This window comes from Bactrocera dorsalis, chromosome 3 (assembly GCF_023373825.1).
Source record: "Bactrocera dorsalis isolate Fly_Bdor chromosome 3, ASM2337382v1, whole genome shotgun sequence".
Taxonomy (NCBI): domain Eukaryota; kingdom Metazoa; phylum Arthropoda; class Insecta; order Diptera; family Tephritidae; genus Bactrocera; species Bactrocera dorsalis.
Window position 1 is genome coordinate 75,453,362 of NC_064305.1, and position 15,233 is coordinate 75,468,594.

Below are 15,233 nucleotides of genomic sequence, written 5' to 3' on the forward strand. Positions count from 1 at the left end.
TTTGAAATATAACTGTATGTTTAGCATGTTGAGATTTGAAGATTAGCATATTAATACAAGTTAATGAATGCATTTTGTTATAATTTTATGCATTTAGTGTTTTTTGCCAAAACATTTATTTAAAGAAACCCACAAAAGTACTTATGCTTTCAAAAACTAAGAAAAAATTAGAAATATTTGGAATTGTGTATGTATAAAAATGTAAATCTGTTGTAAGACCAAAATGTATGCACATTCTCTCAATTTTTGAGATGTCGAACTGAAATTTTGCAAACTTTGTTTTCGTCCAAAGAAGCTGTGAAGGGTATTAAAGCTCTCTGCAGCCGTATTTAACGTTTTTTCTTGTTTTTATCTTAATCAATTTCTTCTTTTTTCATTTTAATTAAGTAGGTAGTTGCATTGGAGAGATAAAAATATCAATTTATTTTTAAGTAGCATTAACTAGTATGACAATTAGGGAAATAATCCATACAAATTCCATATACATATACTAATAATTGCTTACATACATATATACATAAACTAGTGAATGTAATTATATACAAAAATATATATAAATATTAATACCAATGTTAAAGGAAATTTAATGCACTCTAGCGAACAGAAACCGATAATAGAATTACAAGTAAATAATAATAAAGAATACCCTAACAAACATAGCTAAAATATCAACTGCTCATTAGCTGCAGCTTTTGTTATTAGCTTAAAAATATGTAGAATAAGAAAATGTTAACTTTGCAACATTGATTTGGCATAGCTTGTCGCTTACAATTCTACGAAATTACATATTTGCCTAAACACTAAACTTAAACTGTTTGCTTTTGTTGTGGTTTTGCAGTTAAATAATTTATGTAATTTTATATAACAGTTACAATTGTTTTTATGTAATCGTAAATGTTAAAAAATATGTAAAATTATTAAGTATGTATTACAACGTACATACATACATAGAAATACAATAAATAAATTAAATTAAAAATATTGAATTCGCAGCTTTATTGAACCTGAGATACCTCTCAAGTAAGTCGCTTTTTATTTTTTAACATCTTTTCGAAATGTGTCACATTTTTGGATATCTAACTCACTGTATACTGCTTGCCATATTCATTGCTTAAATTCAATTGTACATACGGTCCCATCAAGCTGATAAACGTGAGTATACGATTACGACTGTTACCCGCTTGCGCCAACAACTCCGCCGTACGGCAGGGATGTATTGCTATATATGGCTTGCCAAGTACGGGATGATCCAATTGCGTCATAATACTCAGCATATCCGCAGCGGTGCGTGGAACTGGGACATCCACACTATTGGTATTGCTGGCATTGTCGCCGTAGTCACGAAAAATGCGCCAGGCTTCTTCGATACACAACATGCTGCCGTCTGGTAGGTAGATAGTGTTAATCATAAAATTTACAATAATTTTGCTGGTACTAACCGTTACGATAAATGCGAAAATACAAAACAGGCACTTGGTAAGAAATACTGTAAACGATGTGATATTCGATTTTAAGTAAATAATTGCTTGGCGGCATCGCTGCAGTCACATCTTCTATACAGTAGTTAGTATCTTCCAGAACATCAGTACAACTTTTCTGATCAACAGTGTTTATTATTTTTTGTTCATAAATAAGATATGCATTGCCTTCTTGCTCGTCCTATTATTCATTACATATTTTAGTTTAATTTGCATATTTGTATTGAATTTCATAAATAATACCTTCTTATATAAAGTCCATGAGTCATTCAGGCGCTCAGAAATCTTTTGGAACTGTGTAGCTTCCTGCAGAAACTCTTCCCAGTTCAGTGTAACAATTGACATTGTTAATTTTATTTAAACGATTTAAATATGTACATATGTCAAATGTGTGCCTTTATTGTTTTTGTTAGCGTGTTTTGAGAGCTAAAATAAAAGTGTTGAATAATATCACTAAATATAATAAATTTAAATATTTAGTATATACTTTATAACCATCTGTTTGGGTGCTTGCTATTCGATCAGCTGTTTCTGTTTATCAACGATTTTCAGTTTTTTTTTAAAAACGTGAATAAAACAGGAAAAATACCCTTCATAGATACAAAAGATTCCATACAAAAGCTTGATTTTGATCCGTCAGCTTGTATGGCAGACGGACGGACTTATATTTATATATTAGAGTATCCGTCGTTTTCTTCTAATTTTTGTAAACTTCTCGGACGAACTGGCCACGGTAACTTCCCCATACTCATGCACTTAATATATAAAAAACTTCAAATTTGTTCTCAATTCATATTATCAACATTTATTTACTTAAATAGTTGCTATAATTGTCATTGATATTTTCTTTCTATAGACGATATGTTTTGTAAGCAGACAAACAACATCTATACCAAGCGTATTATAACGTATACGTAAATATAATTAAAACTAAAATGGAAAGCATATTTAAAATACAAACAAGCACAGCAGTTAAAATGGAATATTTATGCCAACCGTTAAAAAACAGGATTTTATTAACATAGCTGCAGTTGGCAACGATTGATTGATTAACTTAAATACGCACTGTAGCAACTGCAGTTTGGCTAAATATGCAAGAGCGATGAAGATTGCGTGAGACCATCACAGGTGGTCATGTCGTATATGCGTATACTACTAAATTTTTTTTATTTTAATTTAGCTTTAGCTCCACTATCTGTCAACCATAAGTATACTAGTGTTTAAATTAAAATCCTCCAACATTGCTACATAATTTTATATGTATGTATTTATGTGAAGAAAGTCTTTTTCACTCTGCCACCTCTTCGTCTTGCACATTCTCCGTTCTACGGATTTGCACCACTGTTACCATTGCGGCTTTGTCATCGAATTTACATGTTACAGTTACTTCGCTTAATTGAAAGGTGAATATTTGTGAACCATATTTTGTACGCAGATACACAGAACGCGGATCAGCTTCTAAAATGTCTATTATGCATTGCCGATTAACTTGTAGCTCTTGTAATTGGGTTTCGGCACGCTCATTAAAGCAAACCTTTAAGCGATGACTTCCTGCTACCCAATTGGGTACTTTTACAGCACTCAACGGCGGTGAAATGTGGTTAACTAAATTGGGAGGTGTTGAACTATGATAATTCCCTACACCACCACCGCCGCTACCACCGACAGTATCATCACTACTACTATTACTTCCTCCTGTAGCACCAGCTGCAAGCAATTCAAGCTCTGATTCTTCACCATCCGGCTCTTGACGCGAATCATAAAAATCCAATGTTTCCAATGGACCAACAGAAATGCGACCTATGCATTGTGAAACAGAAATATTAAGTAGTTTTTTATTCACAAATGTATGATGAGGATAATTACCAGAGTCCATTGGCGAAGCTGGTGAATCATAAAACGGTATAAATGGTTTAATATCAAGCAAAGGTGTACCATCAACCATATCGGTTCCGAAGAATGTAATCGTTGCTCCCTCCACCTTTTCAATTTCCACCAAGGACAAACCGATTGGGCAGGGACGATGCGGTGAACGTGTGGAAAATACACCCACACGCTCACCACCCAAACGCGGCGGTGCGACCTTGGCCTTCGGATGTGCATTGTTTTTATGAAAATGGTAAATTAACCACATGTGTGAGTATTCTTCTAAGCCTTCCAATGCGTGTTCTGGATTTGTAAAAGTATCGGAGTTCAACTCCACAATGCCACGCAACCGACCGCCTACACTCGACTGTCGGGGCACACCACGTTTTTCCGGAAATGCGGTACGTATCACGCCGATTTGCTGCCAACGCACACCACCTAACGCCTCTGCATTTGAGTCCTGAAATAAATTTTAAAAATGATACAATGCCAATAATAGGTATTTGCTCGGGAAAGTGTTTTAACAACACTTTCATGCCAACAAATTGCATTTACATCTAATTGCTGATTTTGCTTGGGTGTTACATTGCTATTGCGGGTGTTTTCCTCTGCAGTTTGGCGACGACAACCCTCGCAGCGAAATTCTCGAAGCAGACGGGCCACACTATCGATATCCTTTCTTTGAACGTGTTGCAAATTGCGCACTTGTTGTCTAATTGCAAGCAAAAGATATAAAGAAATTATTTTAAAATGGTTAACTTTAGCATATGAATTTCATTTCATCATACCTCAATTTGTTGATTTCATTGCGTGCAATGGTTAATTGATTTTGCAGCGCCAACACTTCGTTCTCCAACATGATGTTTTACGTGTACAACTTTTACATAAATATTTTAAATAACACCACATTTACTATTAGCACCAGAAGAAAGTCATAAATTCAGACCGGTAAGTATTTGCGAAAAAATGTGTTTTTTATTTTTTATTTTAGCACTGACAACATAAACAGAAAAACTATACCACACAACCTTTTGCCGGCGGTCAGGGTTGCACAGCAACTAATTCTTTATTAAAATTTATTTACCAACATAAAATGTCAGAAAACCAGTAATACTCATCGATAAAATATAAAAATATTACGTTTAATAGTAATATGTAATTGACATATGTATATAATATTTTTCAATAAACTTACCCCATGGAACAGTTTAACACTAACTAGGGACGAGTACTTCTAAACTATAGCTTACGACATGAATACCCTACAACACATAACATTTCCCTGTTGTTTATTAAACGTCTATCCCGCTTGATTGTACTATAGTTTTGGCAGGTAGTCTCTTTCTACGCTACCTCTTATACGTGTACCCTGTTGGTTTTGTTTTTGTTAGCATTATGGTTATATACACAAGTGATTTGCTTAAAACCAAGTACCCGGTTGCTTACAACATCAACACTAACATTGTTTTTTAATCAAAATTCGTTAAAAACTAATCACTTGTGATTCTTTCTGTTCACAACACAAATAAAAGTGCCCCAATGAACATTGAACTTCACGAGGAATTTTAAACTTATTTTGCTTTTATCTTTGTTATAAAGAATGCGAATTAACGGGTGAGTACCATATATTGTAGAAATTACCTTACCTTGACCTTAAAGATGTTTCCCATTCCATTATTTATAGGACACTGCGAGGTAAGACGGTATTTATAACCGGCGCCTCCAGAGGAATTGGAAAAGCAATAGCATTAAAGGCTGCACGCGATGGTGCCAATGTTGTGATAGCAGCAAAAACAGCGGAGCCACATCCAAAGTTATCTGGCACAATTTACAGTGCAGCAAAAGAAAGTATGTAAATGTTTAAAATGTGATATGTAATAATTCGTTAACACCATACACAGTTGAAAATGAAGGCGGCAAGGCTCTGGCATGCATTGTAGACGTCCGAGACGAACTGCAAGTACGCAAAGCAGTTCAAGCTGCTGTGGAAAAATTCGGCGGTATCGATATTCTGATCAACAATGCCAGTGCAATTTCATTAACATCCACACTTGAAACGGATATGAAACGTTACGACTTGATGCACAATATCAATACAAGAGGCACTTTTTTAGTGTAAATAATTAAATGATCCTACTATTTATTATATTCAATATTAAACTATTATTCATGTAGCACGAAGGAATGTTTACCATATCTACTAAAAAGCAAACATGGACACATTTTGAATATATCACCACCGCTTGTCATGTCACCACATTGGTTCAGTACTCATGTAGCCTATACCATGGCCAAGTATGGTATGTCAATGTGTGTACTTGGCATGGCTGAAGAGTTCAGAAGTCAAGGCTTAGCGGTGAATGCATTATGGCCACGTACAGCTATCTATACTGCAGCTGTTGAAATGCTACAAGGAGCAGAAGCTTCCCAATATTCACGCACACCTGAAATAATGGCTGACGCAGCATATGCAATACTCTGTAAAAATCCAAATACCTGTACTGGCAACTTCTTTATTGATGAAGAAGTCTTAATTGAAGAGGGTGTGCAAGACTTAAAGCGATATGCTCGTTTCCCCGAAAACGCAGACAATCTTATATCGGATTTTTTCCTACCAGAGAAATACATTTCGAAATTATAAGCTAAGACATTTTAAAATATCTGTTTGTATATTTGTAATAATTTGGTGGAATGTTTTAATTAATAAAGATAAATATACATATCTACATATGTGCATATATTTCTACTTCTGAAAAAAAAAACTTACATAAATTTGTATTGCCTTATTCTCCTCTATATAGTATGTACATGGTATAAATCTCTTCATAAATAAGATACATATGTATGTAAGTACTCACAGAAGATTGTACATCTTATTAATTTTTTTTTTCTTAAAAGCTCTTTTCGTTATCTTCGCCTGTATACTTTGCCCTCTTTAGAACAACCTGTTTATAGCTACTTTAGTCGTGTTATTTTTTTGTTAGCTATAAGATCAGTTGTATTCACCGAAGGCTTGCGAGTAGATGAAATTATTTACATAAATCAATATGCAGAACGTTGGGTAAAAAAATGTTTACACTTTGCACTTTAAATATTTATAATTTTATAAGTTTAGCGCATTACGAGGTAAGACATTATTTATTACGGGGGCGTCTCGTGGAATTGGTAAGGCAATCGCTCTAAAAGCTGCACGAGACGGTGCTAATATTATAGTGGCAGCCAAAACAGCTGATCCACATCCCAAGCTGCCGGGTACTATTTACACAGCCGCAGAAGAAAGTGAGTAGTTTCCAGAGGAAACCACCACCTAATGATTTTATATTTATGCAAATATTTGCATGTACATATAAATAAACATACATGCATACATATATTATAATAGTTGAAAAAGCGGGCGGTAAAGCATTGGCATGTGTTGTTGATGTTCGCGATGAGGCGCAAGTACGAGCTGCCGTGCAACAAGCCGTAGCTAAATTTGGTGGCATTGATATTCTAGTCAATAATGCCAGTGCAATATCATTAACTTCTACTTTGAAAACTGACATGAAACGTTACGATCTCATGAATGGTATTAATGCCAGAGGTACTTTTTTGGTGTAAGTTATAAATCAGCACATTTAATTTAAATTTAACTAAACACTTTCTTTTGCAGTTCAAAGGAGTGCTTACCTTATTTGCTAAAGAGCAATCATGCCCATATTTTGAATATTTCACCCCCACTAACGCTAACTCCTAGATGGTTTGCTTCAAATGTGGCTTATACGATGGCTAAATACGGTATGTCAATGTGTGTGCTGGGTATGGCTGAAGAATTCAAAGAACGCGGAGTAGCAGTTAATGCGTTATGGCCACGCACAACGGTGCACACAGCAGCAATTGAAATGTTGCGTGGTCCTGAAGGCGCTATATATTCGCGTAAGCCTGATATAATGGCTGATGCTGCGTATGTAATACTTTCTCATAAACCTAGTAAGCACACGGGTAACTTCTACATCGATGACGAAGTACTAAGTGAAGTTGGAGTAAAAGATTTCACGCAATATGCTTGCTATCCGGTAAACGCCGATAAGCTGGAGCTGGATGGATTTTTGCCAGATAAATATTATAAATCTAAGATGTAATAATGCTAATAATCAAATCTTTAGTTAATAATTTTTTAAATATACAAATGTTGTATACATTCTACATACATTCTTTCCAATTTACGAGATCCCAAATTAAGTTTGATTTGCCATTCAAGTCCGAGTGTGTTGGTTTCCTTGGAAGTTACAATAATTTTCAAACTGAAATAAAGGGTGCATGAAGTAATTTAATCGTTACAGTTATTAGCAGGCACCAAATAATTATTTATTAAAAAATTACATATGGCATCACCACATATAAGTGAAATGACAGCAATGATGGTTGAGTTTGACGATTGTGAATATTATATGACAAAAAGAAGAAGCAGATTAACAATTTGCTGGTCATTCGAAGAATTTTGTTTTCTATAGGTAATTTGCATCATTTACATTTTATTAGGCATCAATATTTTGAAATTGAATGTTAATATATACTAATACAACGAATATATATTTTGAAACTCTTAGGTATTTTATCTGTGCAGTGAAATCCCACAAAAATGTCGCGTGGTAGTTCAGCCGGCTTTGATAGACATATTACCATTTTCTCGCCTGAGGGACGACTCTACCAAGTGGGTAAGTAACAAATAAAGCGAACAAAAAATATGTAGTTGATATATTACTATATTTTTTATAACAGAGTACGCCTTCAAATCGATTGATCATGAAGGTCTTACATCGGTAGCATTAAAAGGCAAAGATTGCGCCGTAGTTGCTACTCAAAAGAAGGTGGCCGAAAAACTAATTGATCCGGGAACTGTAACACATCTATTCCGCATTACCAAAAATATTGGTTGTGTGATGACTGGACGCATATGTAAATAGTTACATTAAATTAAAACGTGAGTTTTTTGTTTTATATAAATATACATTTTCATTTTAGCTGATAGTCGATCACAAGTACAAAAAGCGCGTTATGAAGCAGCAAACTTTCGTTACAAATTCGGCTACGATATACCAGTAGATGTGCTGTGTAGACGTATTGCCGATGTCAATCAAGTGTACACGCAAAATGCTGAAATGCGCCCTCTAGCATGCAGTAAGTTACTAATAAAAAAAGTTGAAAGCATATATGTATACATTTTTTATTTTTTTTTTAATTTTAGGCATGGTACTTATAGCCTACGACGACGAGTTGGGACCTGCTGTGTATAAAACTGATCCTGCGGGTTATTATTGTGGATTAAAAGCTGTTGCTGTCGGTGTAAAACAACAAGATGCCAGAAGTTATTTGGAAAAGAAATACAAAAGTGAACTGTCGACAGAAAAAGCCATACAGCTGGCTATAACTTGTCTATCCCAAGTTCTACAAGTAGATTTCAAACCAAATGGTATTGAAATCGGCATTGTCACCAAGGACAATCCAGAATTTACGGTGTTGGAAGAAAAAGAAATCGAAGATCATTTAACAAAAATAGCAGAAAAGGACTAATTTTAATAATGGAAACTTTTTACTTTTCGAATTAAGATTTGTTTTGGTTTCTTTGGCTACAAGCTTTAGCAAACTAGCCAAAAATATAGCATAAAAATGTATTAAAAAAGTAAAAAAATATAGTTTTTGAAATGAAATGTAATGGATCGGTAAAGTATAGTTTAATGAAGGAAGTTGAGAACATTCTAACAAATTTTCTTGTTATGACTAATGGCGAAATTCGTTTTACAATCAGTATCTTTGACCAAGATACCAAAGAACAGCACTCAATTAGGCTGATACAATGTAAGATACCATGATTAGCGCTTTTAATGAATTGAGTAAATTGATTAAGATATCATAAAATCTATCCATTCTCCCATCGATTTTTTTTCAAGTAGATAGTATTCATCAATTTAATATTTGCTCACCACTGGCTGGCCTTTTCAATCGTATATTTAAGTTTTTGAAAATGTTGCAAGTATGGTAAAGCGTATTTGCCAAAAACTAAATATAACTCTGATGGATACTATAGAGATTGAAAAATTTTTATTGTTTGTATAAGTTGGTGTAAAGCTTTGGAATGTATTTAATACTTGTAAACATGTTTTCTATAAGAATTGAAACTTTAATTTTTAATTCACAACATCTTTGGTATTATAACGAGCAACAAAGGCCGTCACATCAAATTTACGCTGACATCCTTTATAGTTCATGTAACGGATCTTACCGAATATTGGTCTATTGCGATAGGCACCATCATGTAAACCACCAATTGAGAACATGCAACCTAACATATGATAAAAAATATATTCGGGTATTTTAGAATTATTTAAAAAGTTGAAAACTCACCCACATAACCGTTGGAATCTCTGCCATCTAAACTATATTTGTCGTTTAAATAAATTGCAGTTTCTAGCGCAGCTTCTGGTGAGTTGGACCATTCCAGTATCTTTTTGGCCCAATACTTACGAAGAAATCCGTGCATTTTGCCTTCACGAACCAGTTGTATTTGAGCTGCATTCCAGAGGTCATCATGTGTATTTGCTTGTTCAAATTTTGAAAGTTTATAGGAAGGATTGCGCTCGTCATAACGGTGTTCATCAAGTGTATTAAATGCCCACGAATATATCCCCTTAAGATTGTCATAGTTTTTATTGTAATAACAGAAATTGTCCGCCAATTCGCGAAGAATAATTGCCTCTTCGCAAAAGGCTTCCACAGATTTTTGGCATTTAGATGAGTATCGCCTTACTTCCAGAACACAGCGTTGGGCGGAAATTTGGCCTAATATTAAAATATGTACATATTTATAAATTTAATGAAATAAAAAAAATTACCAAAGCGAATCCATGGTGATAACCCTGATAATGCATTCACTGTTGGGTCATCACGTTTTTCGCCATAAATGGGTAAACGTTTCATACAAAAGCTCTGCAATTGCTCACATGCCGCGGTATAACCCGATTTTGCCCACTTTACAACACCCACTGCGCAATCACCATCAAACCAATTTCGGGCTTTCTTCCAATCTGCACGTTTGATATTGAAAATATTCTTATTATGCGGATGTTTTATTACTGGCGGAAATTCTGTGAGATATTCATCCAATATTGGGTAAATCCTACGACGCATATAAAAAGGCACAAACTCCTGTTTATGGGAAGTTATCCATAAAGGCACTATATTGTGTGCATCAACCTGGGTAAATGGTATGTCCACAGGTAAAACTAATTTGATTTCTTCTACGCATTGTTGGTGCTCACGTAAGGGCGAAAAATCGCAAACTACAGCGGATATTTCATGCAAGCGTACAAATTCTGTTAAACAACAGGCTGTTGATCCAAAGCATAAGTGCAAAGGAATTGATAGCTCATGTAGTTCGTGTTCTAGTTCTTCTAAACCACTCAATAAGAATTCATATTGCCGCTTTGTAATATTAGCATCTTGCGGTGTGATACAAAATATAATTAAAAGTGGAAGTTCAAATTTCAAGGCTAAACGTTGTGCAAATAACAATGCCCAATTATCTTGCACCCGCGCATCACGCGACATCCAATAGAGTATACCGCCGAAGTGGACTTCACTTACTTTATCCTCGGAACTTAGTACACGAACGCGTTTCTTGTTAAAAGGAAACTCAGATATACTGTTTGCTGTGGAGAAGCGCCTTTGCATGAGTGAGTGCTTGGAAATGGCAAGTTGTGGCGATATATCAGTGGAAGGTCCTGATATGTCCTCCTCTTCACTGGAACTTGGAGACTCAGCTTTACTGCGTAAATTATATTTTTCCTTCGACCGCTTCATTCCTATTATAAAAGCCGAGTGCAGTGGATGATGATTCAACTTTTATTTAATTGATTATTCGTTCCACCATTTGAATTGTTTTTACAAAATCTTGTTCAAATGCGCGCTTTCATATTTCACAACCATGTAAAATACTTATTAGATATCATAATATATCGATTGTGTTCATTAAACGTTATCGAAATAAATTTTTTGGTTCTATTGATAATGGAACCTGATAAGTATAAAAGCTTTGCGATGAAAACCTCAAATATAGCACAATTATCTTAATTTAATATTTCTTAACAATAAAACATCAAAATTACAATTTGTAGATGGGTTATATAAATTATATTAGTCACCGTTATTCAACCCTTAAAAAACTTCGTTGAGCAAAATAATCGTTTGCAAAAAGCTTTCGGGTCGGAATATAAGAACGAGTATTTCCGTTTCCGCTGTGTGACGTGATTCGGTATTTTAATCAATTTATCAGTGTTTGGGTTAATTGTTTAATATAAAATTATCAGAATAATTAATGTTACATTCATATAAAAGTGATTCCATAAAATTTACATCCGTGAGACTCTGAGCTGAAGTTAAATTCTTACAAATTTAATAATTTATATTCCACAAGAGCAAAATGAGAGTTTCTAATTAAAGGAAATCGCTCCCGGTAAGTTCGCATTTAAAATATGTATTATATTGGTTTGGTTGCACGTATGTACATATGTATTTGAAAACTTATATGTTATCTTTCCATTAAGAATGCTATGTTTCCGTTAAGAATCGAAAATTTATTCATTCACTATAATATCCCATATATGTATATGGAATTTTTTTTTTATCGTAAAACTGTTATCGATATTTTATACATCTTTAGGAATATTTTTAAACGTATTTACAAATATTTTCAAACGTTATAGAAATAAAAATATGAAGCTTACAAACTCCGCTTTACAAATTTAATGCCAATTTTGCTAAAAATTATAAATAGTTGTTTGGTCATATAAAAATCGAAATTAGTTACGAGCCGGTTCAATTTCAGACTAATGAAACACCCATCTTTAGAAATTTTAGTTCCGATTTATTGAAAAACGAAACGGACGCGTAATGGATTTCCGGGCGGTTTTATTCAGTGATTAATGATTTATGTTTAAAGATTATATTCTGTACATCCTTTTATGTATAAATTTGCAACTATTTTTTAAAAAATTGCATAGGAAAATTCCAATGCACGAACAGGACTTAATTCCAATGAAGGCATAAAATGGCGTTATTTCTACAAGTGGAATATCTGGATTATGTAGTAATGTTAAAGCGTACATGATTCACAAAATGGCGGATTGGCAAAATTAATCTTGAGAAAGCTTAAATTTTAAATTAAAGTTATAGATTGAAATATTAGGCAAAATGAAAGTGTAGTTATTGTGAGTGAATAAATACGTATTTGTGATTAAAATAAAAATGTAGTAATTGTGAGTGTATAAATACGTATTTGGAAGTTTTCAACATAAGCTTTTAAATACATACATAAAGAAATTCCTATTATCTACTTGTGTGCATGTTAAAAAAATGTTATAAAATATGTGTGAGCCTAACAGTTACATCGAAAAGTAAATTTTTAGAGGATTTATTAATATATAGGAAACCCCTTTCGGTAAGTGTGCAGTTAAATTATTTATTTTGTAATAGTATTATTTAAAAAGTTTTTTAAAATTCATATTTACAACAGCTACTCGTATCATAAAAGCTATTCCTAATACGAGTAGTTTAGTAGTTGCCGTTTCCGGCACAATTATGCAATAACGATCCACACTGTTAATTCAGTTTGAATTAACTATCATATGAAATATAAAACAAATATCTATTTCCTCTATCCTTTATTTGTGGTAAATAACTTTAAAGTTACAAGTGAAAAATACGCTTATATGCACACTTATACATACATATGTATATGTAATAAAAGTACGAAAATACGTTTAATTTTTCTATTAACGATTAAGGTACATATGTAATTCTTATGATTATCCAGTGAGATTTTCTAATTTCAATTTAGTATATGTACGTATATAAAAACAATAAAATCGGTTATTTAGAATCATGTACTTTGCTACCATAACGAGCCACAAAAGCTGCAACGTTAAATTTACGCTGACATCCTTTATAATTCATGTAACGTATTTTTCCAAAAATTGGTCGTTCCGCCCATCCTTGATCATGCACGCCCCCAATCGACCACATACAACCTGTAAATTTATTGTTGTTTTACTTGAAATCTCCTGTTACCAATCTTTGAACTCACCAACATATCCGTTTGGATCTAAACCATCTAAACTATATTTATCATTCAAAAAAATTGCAGTTTCTAAAGCAGCATCAGGCGTAGAAGACCACTCCAGTATCTTTTTTGCCCAATACATACGCAGGAAACCATGTATTTTGCCTTCGCGTAACAACTGCAGCTGTGCTGCGTTCCATAGATCATCGTGGGTACGAGCTTGCTCAAACTCTGCCAAAGTGTAAGCAGGTGAGCGCTTATCTTTACGATGGTCTTCTAAGGTTTTAGCTGCCCAAGCATGTAATCCTTTTAGACTGTCGTAATGTTCATTATAATAGCAGAAATTATCTGCTAATTCACGTCTTACTATAGCTTCTTCGCAAAAGGCTTCCACCGATGCTTTATATTTCGATTTTAGTCTCAATACTTCGAGAACACAGCGTTGAACAGAAATATGACCTAAATAAGAACAATAGAAAAAGGTATAAGAATCAATTGCAAATAGCAATACCACCTTCCTTCCAATGTAATAGATTTTGAAAAATTATAATAACTATCTAATATAGTTTAAGCTAATATAATATTTATTTACCAAAATGAAACCACGGTGAAAGTCCGGATAACGCGTTTATAGTGGGATCGTTTCGCTTCTCATTAAAAATTCGTAAACGTTGTGTACAAAAGCTCTGCAATTGTGCGCATGCAGCTGTATAGCCTGGCTGAGCCCAATCAACTTCATCTACTGAACGATCGCATTCTAAAGCTGCCTCAGCTTCTTGCCAATTTACTGGTTCGTAACTTGAAATTATGTTCTTATTGTGGGGATGTTTTATAACGGGTGGAAATTCTGTAAGAAACTCTGGTAGTTTCAAATTAATTTTTCCACGTATAGTGCGCGCACCATACTCTTGTTTGTCGGAGGCTACCCATAATGGCACCACATTATGTGCATCCACCTGTATAAAGGGAACCCCAATGGGTAGCTTTTCCTTTACTTCTTCAACCCACTGCTGTGGAACACGAAGTGGTGTAATATCACACACTAGTGCACTAATTTTGTATTTATTTATTAACTCTGGTAAACGATCTTTAGGCGAGCCCAAACATAAATGTAAGGGTATACTCAGTTCCCGACATTCTCGCTCCACTTCTTTTAAGCCTCCGATTAAAAACTTATATTGACGCAATGTGGCATTTAAATACTTTGGTACCAGGCAAAATGTGACTAAAAGTGGTAATTTCAGTTTTAGAGCCAAACGTTGACTGTATAAGAAAGCCCAATTGTCCTGAACGCGCGCTTCACGCGACATCCAATACAATACACCACCACTGCGCGATTCAGACACTTCCTCGACGGAATTAAGTACGCGTACACGTTTTTTGTTAAAACTAAATTCAGCAATGCTTTCAGCTGTTGCTAAACGGCGTTGTTGTAAAGATTGCACTGAAATTGTAGTGGATGATGCCTTTTCATTAATACCAACTGCTGAAATACTCTCATTATTCGTATCAACTCCACTAGAAGCAGCAGATTTGGTTTTCTTGGGCTTTGTTACCGCATTAGTTGCGTTGTTAGAACGCTTCATTTTACTTATATACTTGGTTTCAAGAGGAGAACACTTTATGTTTGAAGCAATTTGTTTATTTGCCAGAGGGAATGCAATTATTGCATTTTAGTTTTAGAGAGGAGAAATTAGTTGTTTTGATTATCGGGAATATGCTATCGATTTTCTAAATTTAACGTTTTAAATTGATTTAAATCGGACATAATACTTATCGATATTTCCAATTTG

At 34.1% G+C, this 15,233-nt stretch overlaps 7 protein-coding genes across 8 annotated transcripts; 3 read left to right on the forward strand and 4 right to left on the reverse strand.

The window, feature by feature from the left end:
* Positions 1-115: 115 nt before the first annotated feature.
* Positions 116-4,676, reverse strand: LOC105229129 (ubiquitin-like-conjugating enzyme ATG10). 2 transcript variants are annotated; one of them, XM_049453477.1, is made up of 4 exons: positions 4,540-4,676; positions 1,722-1,904; positions 1,440-1,659; positions 116-1,384 (listed from the first exon to the last, which is right to left on the reverse strand). In XM_049453477.1, exons 2-4 carry the CDS (start codon positions 1,821-1,823, stop codon positions 1,077-1,079), a joined length of 630 nt encoding a protein of 209 aa, XP_049309434.1. In that variant the 5' UTR covers positions 1,824-1,904; positions 4,540-4,676; the 3' UTR covers positions 116-1,076. The 2 variants fall into 2 exon arrangements, with proteins under 2 accessions (XP_049309434.1, XP_049309435.1); XM_049453478.1 differs by lacking the exon at positions 4,540-4,676 and adding an exon at positions 1,966-1,980.
* Positions 2,257-4,441, reverse strand: LOC105229127 (uncharacterized). The gene is made up of 4 exons (XM_011209220.4): positions 4,133-4,441; positions 3,900-4,056; positions 3,345-3,804; positions 2,257-3,278 (listed from the first exon to the last, which is right to left on the reverse strand). The coding sequence occupies exons 1-4, from the start codon at positions 4,201-4,203 to the stop codon at positions 2,767-2,769; spliced, it is 1,200 nt and encodes a 399-aa protein (XP_011207522.2). The 5' UTR covers positions 4,204-4,441; the 3' UTR covers positions 2,257-2,766.
* Positions 4,677-4,793: 117 nt separating the features above from the next.
* Positions 4,794-6,072, forward strand: LOC105229128 (hydroxysteroid dehydrogenase-like protein 2). The gene is made up of 4 exons (XM_011209223.4): positions 4,794-4,958; positions 5,029-5,192; positions 5,246-5,459; positions 5,520-6,072. The coding sequence occupies exons 1-4, from the start codon at positions 4,945-4,947 to the stop codon at positions 5,983-5,985; spliced, it is 858 nt and encodes a 285-aa protein (XP_011207525.2). The 5' UTR covers positions 4,794-4,944; the 3' UTR covers positions 5,986-6,072.
* Positions 6,073-6,248: 176 nt separating this feature from the next.
* Positions 6,249-7,529, forward strand: LOC105229130 (hydroxysteroid dehydrogenase-like protein 2). Its single transcript, XM_011209225.4, has 4 exons — positions 6,249-6,405; positions 6,460-6,623; positions 6,727-6,940; positions 6,997-7,529. The coding sequence occupies exons 1-4, from the start codon at positions 6,392-6,394 to the stop codon at positions 7,463-7,465; spliced, it is 861 nt and encodes a 286-aa protein (XP_011207527.2). The 5' UTR covers positions 6,249-6,391; the 3' UTR covers positions 7,466-7,529.
* A 169-nt stretch (positions 7,530-7,698) lies between these two features.
* LOC105229126 (proteasome subunit alpha type-6) lies at positions 7,699-9,043 on the forward strand. The gene is made up of 5 exons (XM_011209219.4): positions 7,699-7,837; positions 7,934-8,041; positions 8,106-8,282; positions 8,349-8,504; positions 8,572-9,043. The coding sequence occupies exons 2-5, from the start codon at positions 7,966-7,968 to the stop codon at positions 8,895-8,897; spliced, it is 735 nt and encodes a 244-aa protein (XP_011207521.1). The 5' UTR covers positions 7,699-7,837; positions 7,934-7,965; the 3' UTR covers positions 8,898-9,043.
* Positions 9,044-9,263: 220 nt separating this feature from the next.
* LOC105229125 (deoxyribodipyrimidine photo-lyase) lies at positions 9,264-12,907 on the reverse strand. Its single transcript, XM_011209218.4, has 3 exons — positions 10,217-12,907; positions 9,729-10,163; positions 9,264-9,666 (listed from the first exon to the last, which is right to left on the reverse strand). Exons 1-3 carry the CDS (start codon positions 11,181-11,183, stop codon positions 9,512-9,514), a joined length of 1,557 nt encoding a protein of 518 aa, XP_011207520.2. The 5' UTR covers positions 11,184-12,907; the 3' UTR covers positions 9,264-9,511.
* Positions 12,908-13,027: 120 nt separating this feature from the next.
* On the reverse strand, positions 13,028-15,141 carry LOC105229124 (deoxyribodipyrimidine photo-lyase). Its single transcript, XM_011209217.4, has 3 exons — positions 14,033-15,141; positions 13,465-13,899; positions 13,028-13,408 (listed from the first exon to the last, which is right to left on the reverse strand). The coding sequence occupies exons 1-3, from the start codon at positions 15,024-15,026 to the stop codon at positions 13,251-13,253; spliced, it is 1,587 nt and encodes a 528-aa protein (XP_011207519.3). The 5' UTR covers positions 15,027-15,141; the 3' UTR covers positions 13,028-13,250.
* Positions 15,142-15,233: the final 92 nt, after the last annotated feature.

Bases quoted from the DNA above. Each gene is read 5' to 3' on its own strand.
- LOC105229129 (XM_049453477.1), bottom strand. From the start codon at position 1,823: ATGTCAATTGTTACACTGAACTGGGAAGAGTTTCTGCAGGAAGCTACA. The intron at 1,660-1,721 runs GTATTATTTATG...AATGAATAATAG, and splicing joins CATGGACTTTATATAAGAAG to GACGAGCAAGAAGGCAATGC. The intron at 1,385-1,439 runs GTTAGTACCAGC...TCTACCTACCAG, and splicing joins TTTTCGCATTTATCGTAACG to ACGGCAGCATGTTGTGTATC.
- LOC105229127 (XM_011209220.4), bottom strand. From the start codon at position 4,203: ATGTTGGAGAACGAAGTGTTGGCGCTGCAAAATCAATTAACCATTGCA. The intron at 4,057-4,132 runs GTATGATGAAAT...GCTTGCAATTAG, and splicing joins AATGAAATCAACAAATTGAG to ACAACAAGTGCGCAATTTGC. The intron at 3,279-3,344 runs GTAATTATCCTC...CACAATGCATAG, and splicing joins AGCTTCGCCAATGGACTCTG to GTCGCATTTCTGTTGGTCCA.
- LOC105229128 (XM_011209223.4), top strand. The intron at 5,193-5,245 runs GTATGTAAATGT...CACCATACACAG, and splicing joins TTACAGTGCAGCAAAAGAAA to TTGAAAATGAAGGCGGCAAG. The intron at 5,460-5,519 runs GTAAATAATTAA...TTATTCATGTAG, and splicing joins ACAAGAGGCACTTTTTTAGT to CACGAAGGAATGTTTACCAT.
- LOC105229130 (XM_011209225.4), top strand. The intron at 6,624-6,726 runs GTGAGTAGTTTC...ATATTATAATAG, and splicing joins TTACACAGCCGCAGAAGAAA to TTGAAAAAGCGGGCGGTAAA. The intron at 6,941-6,996 runs GTAAGTTATAAA...TTTCTTTTGCAG, and splicing joins GCCAGAGGTACTTTTTTGGT to TTCAAAGGAGTGCTTACCTT.
- LOC105229126 (XM_011209219.4), top strand. From the start codon at position 7,966: ATGTCGCGTGGTAGTTCAGCCGGCTTTGATAGACATATTACCATTTTC. The intron at 8,042-8,105 runs GTAAGTAACAAA...TTTTTATAACAG, and splicing joins GGGACGACTCTACCAAGTGG to AGTACGCCTTCAAATCGATT. The intron at 8,283-8,348 runs GTAAATAGTTAC...TTTTCATTTTAG, and splicing joins TGTGATGACTGGACGCATAT to CTGATAGTCGATCACAAGTA.
- LOC105229125 (XM_011209218.4), bottom strand. From the start codon at position 11,183: ATGAAGCGGTCGAAGGAAAAATATAATTTACGCAGTAAAGCTGAGTCT. The intron at 10,164-10,216 runs GTAATTTTTTTT...TTTTAATATTAG, and splicing joins ATCACCATGGATTCGCTTTG to GCCAAATTTCCGCCCAACGC. The intron at 9,667-9,728 runs GTGAGTTTTCAA...ATCATATGTTAG, and splicing joins AGATTCCAACGGTTATGTGG to GTTGCATGTTCTCAATTGGT.
- LOC105229124 (XM_011209217.4), bottom strand. From the start codon at position 15,026: ATGAAGCGTTCTAACAACGCAACTAATGCGGTAACAAAGCCCAAGAAA. The intron at 13,900-14,032 runs GTAAATAAATAT...GTTCTTATTTAG, and splicing joins TTCACCGTGGTTTCATTTTG to GTCATATTTCTGTTCAACGC. The intron at 13,409-13,464 runs GTGAGTTCAAAG...ATAAATTTACAG, and splicing joins AGATCCAAACGGATATGTTG to GTTGTATGTGGTCGATTGGG.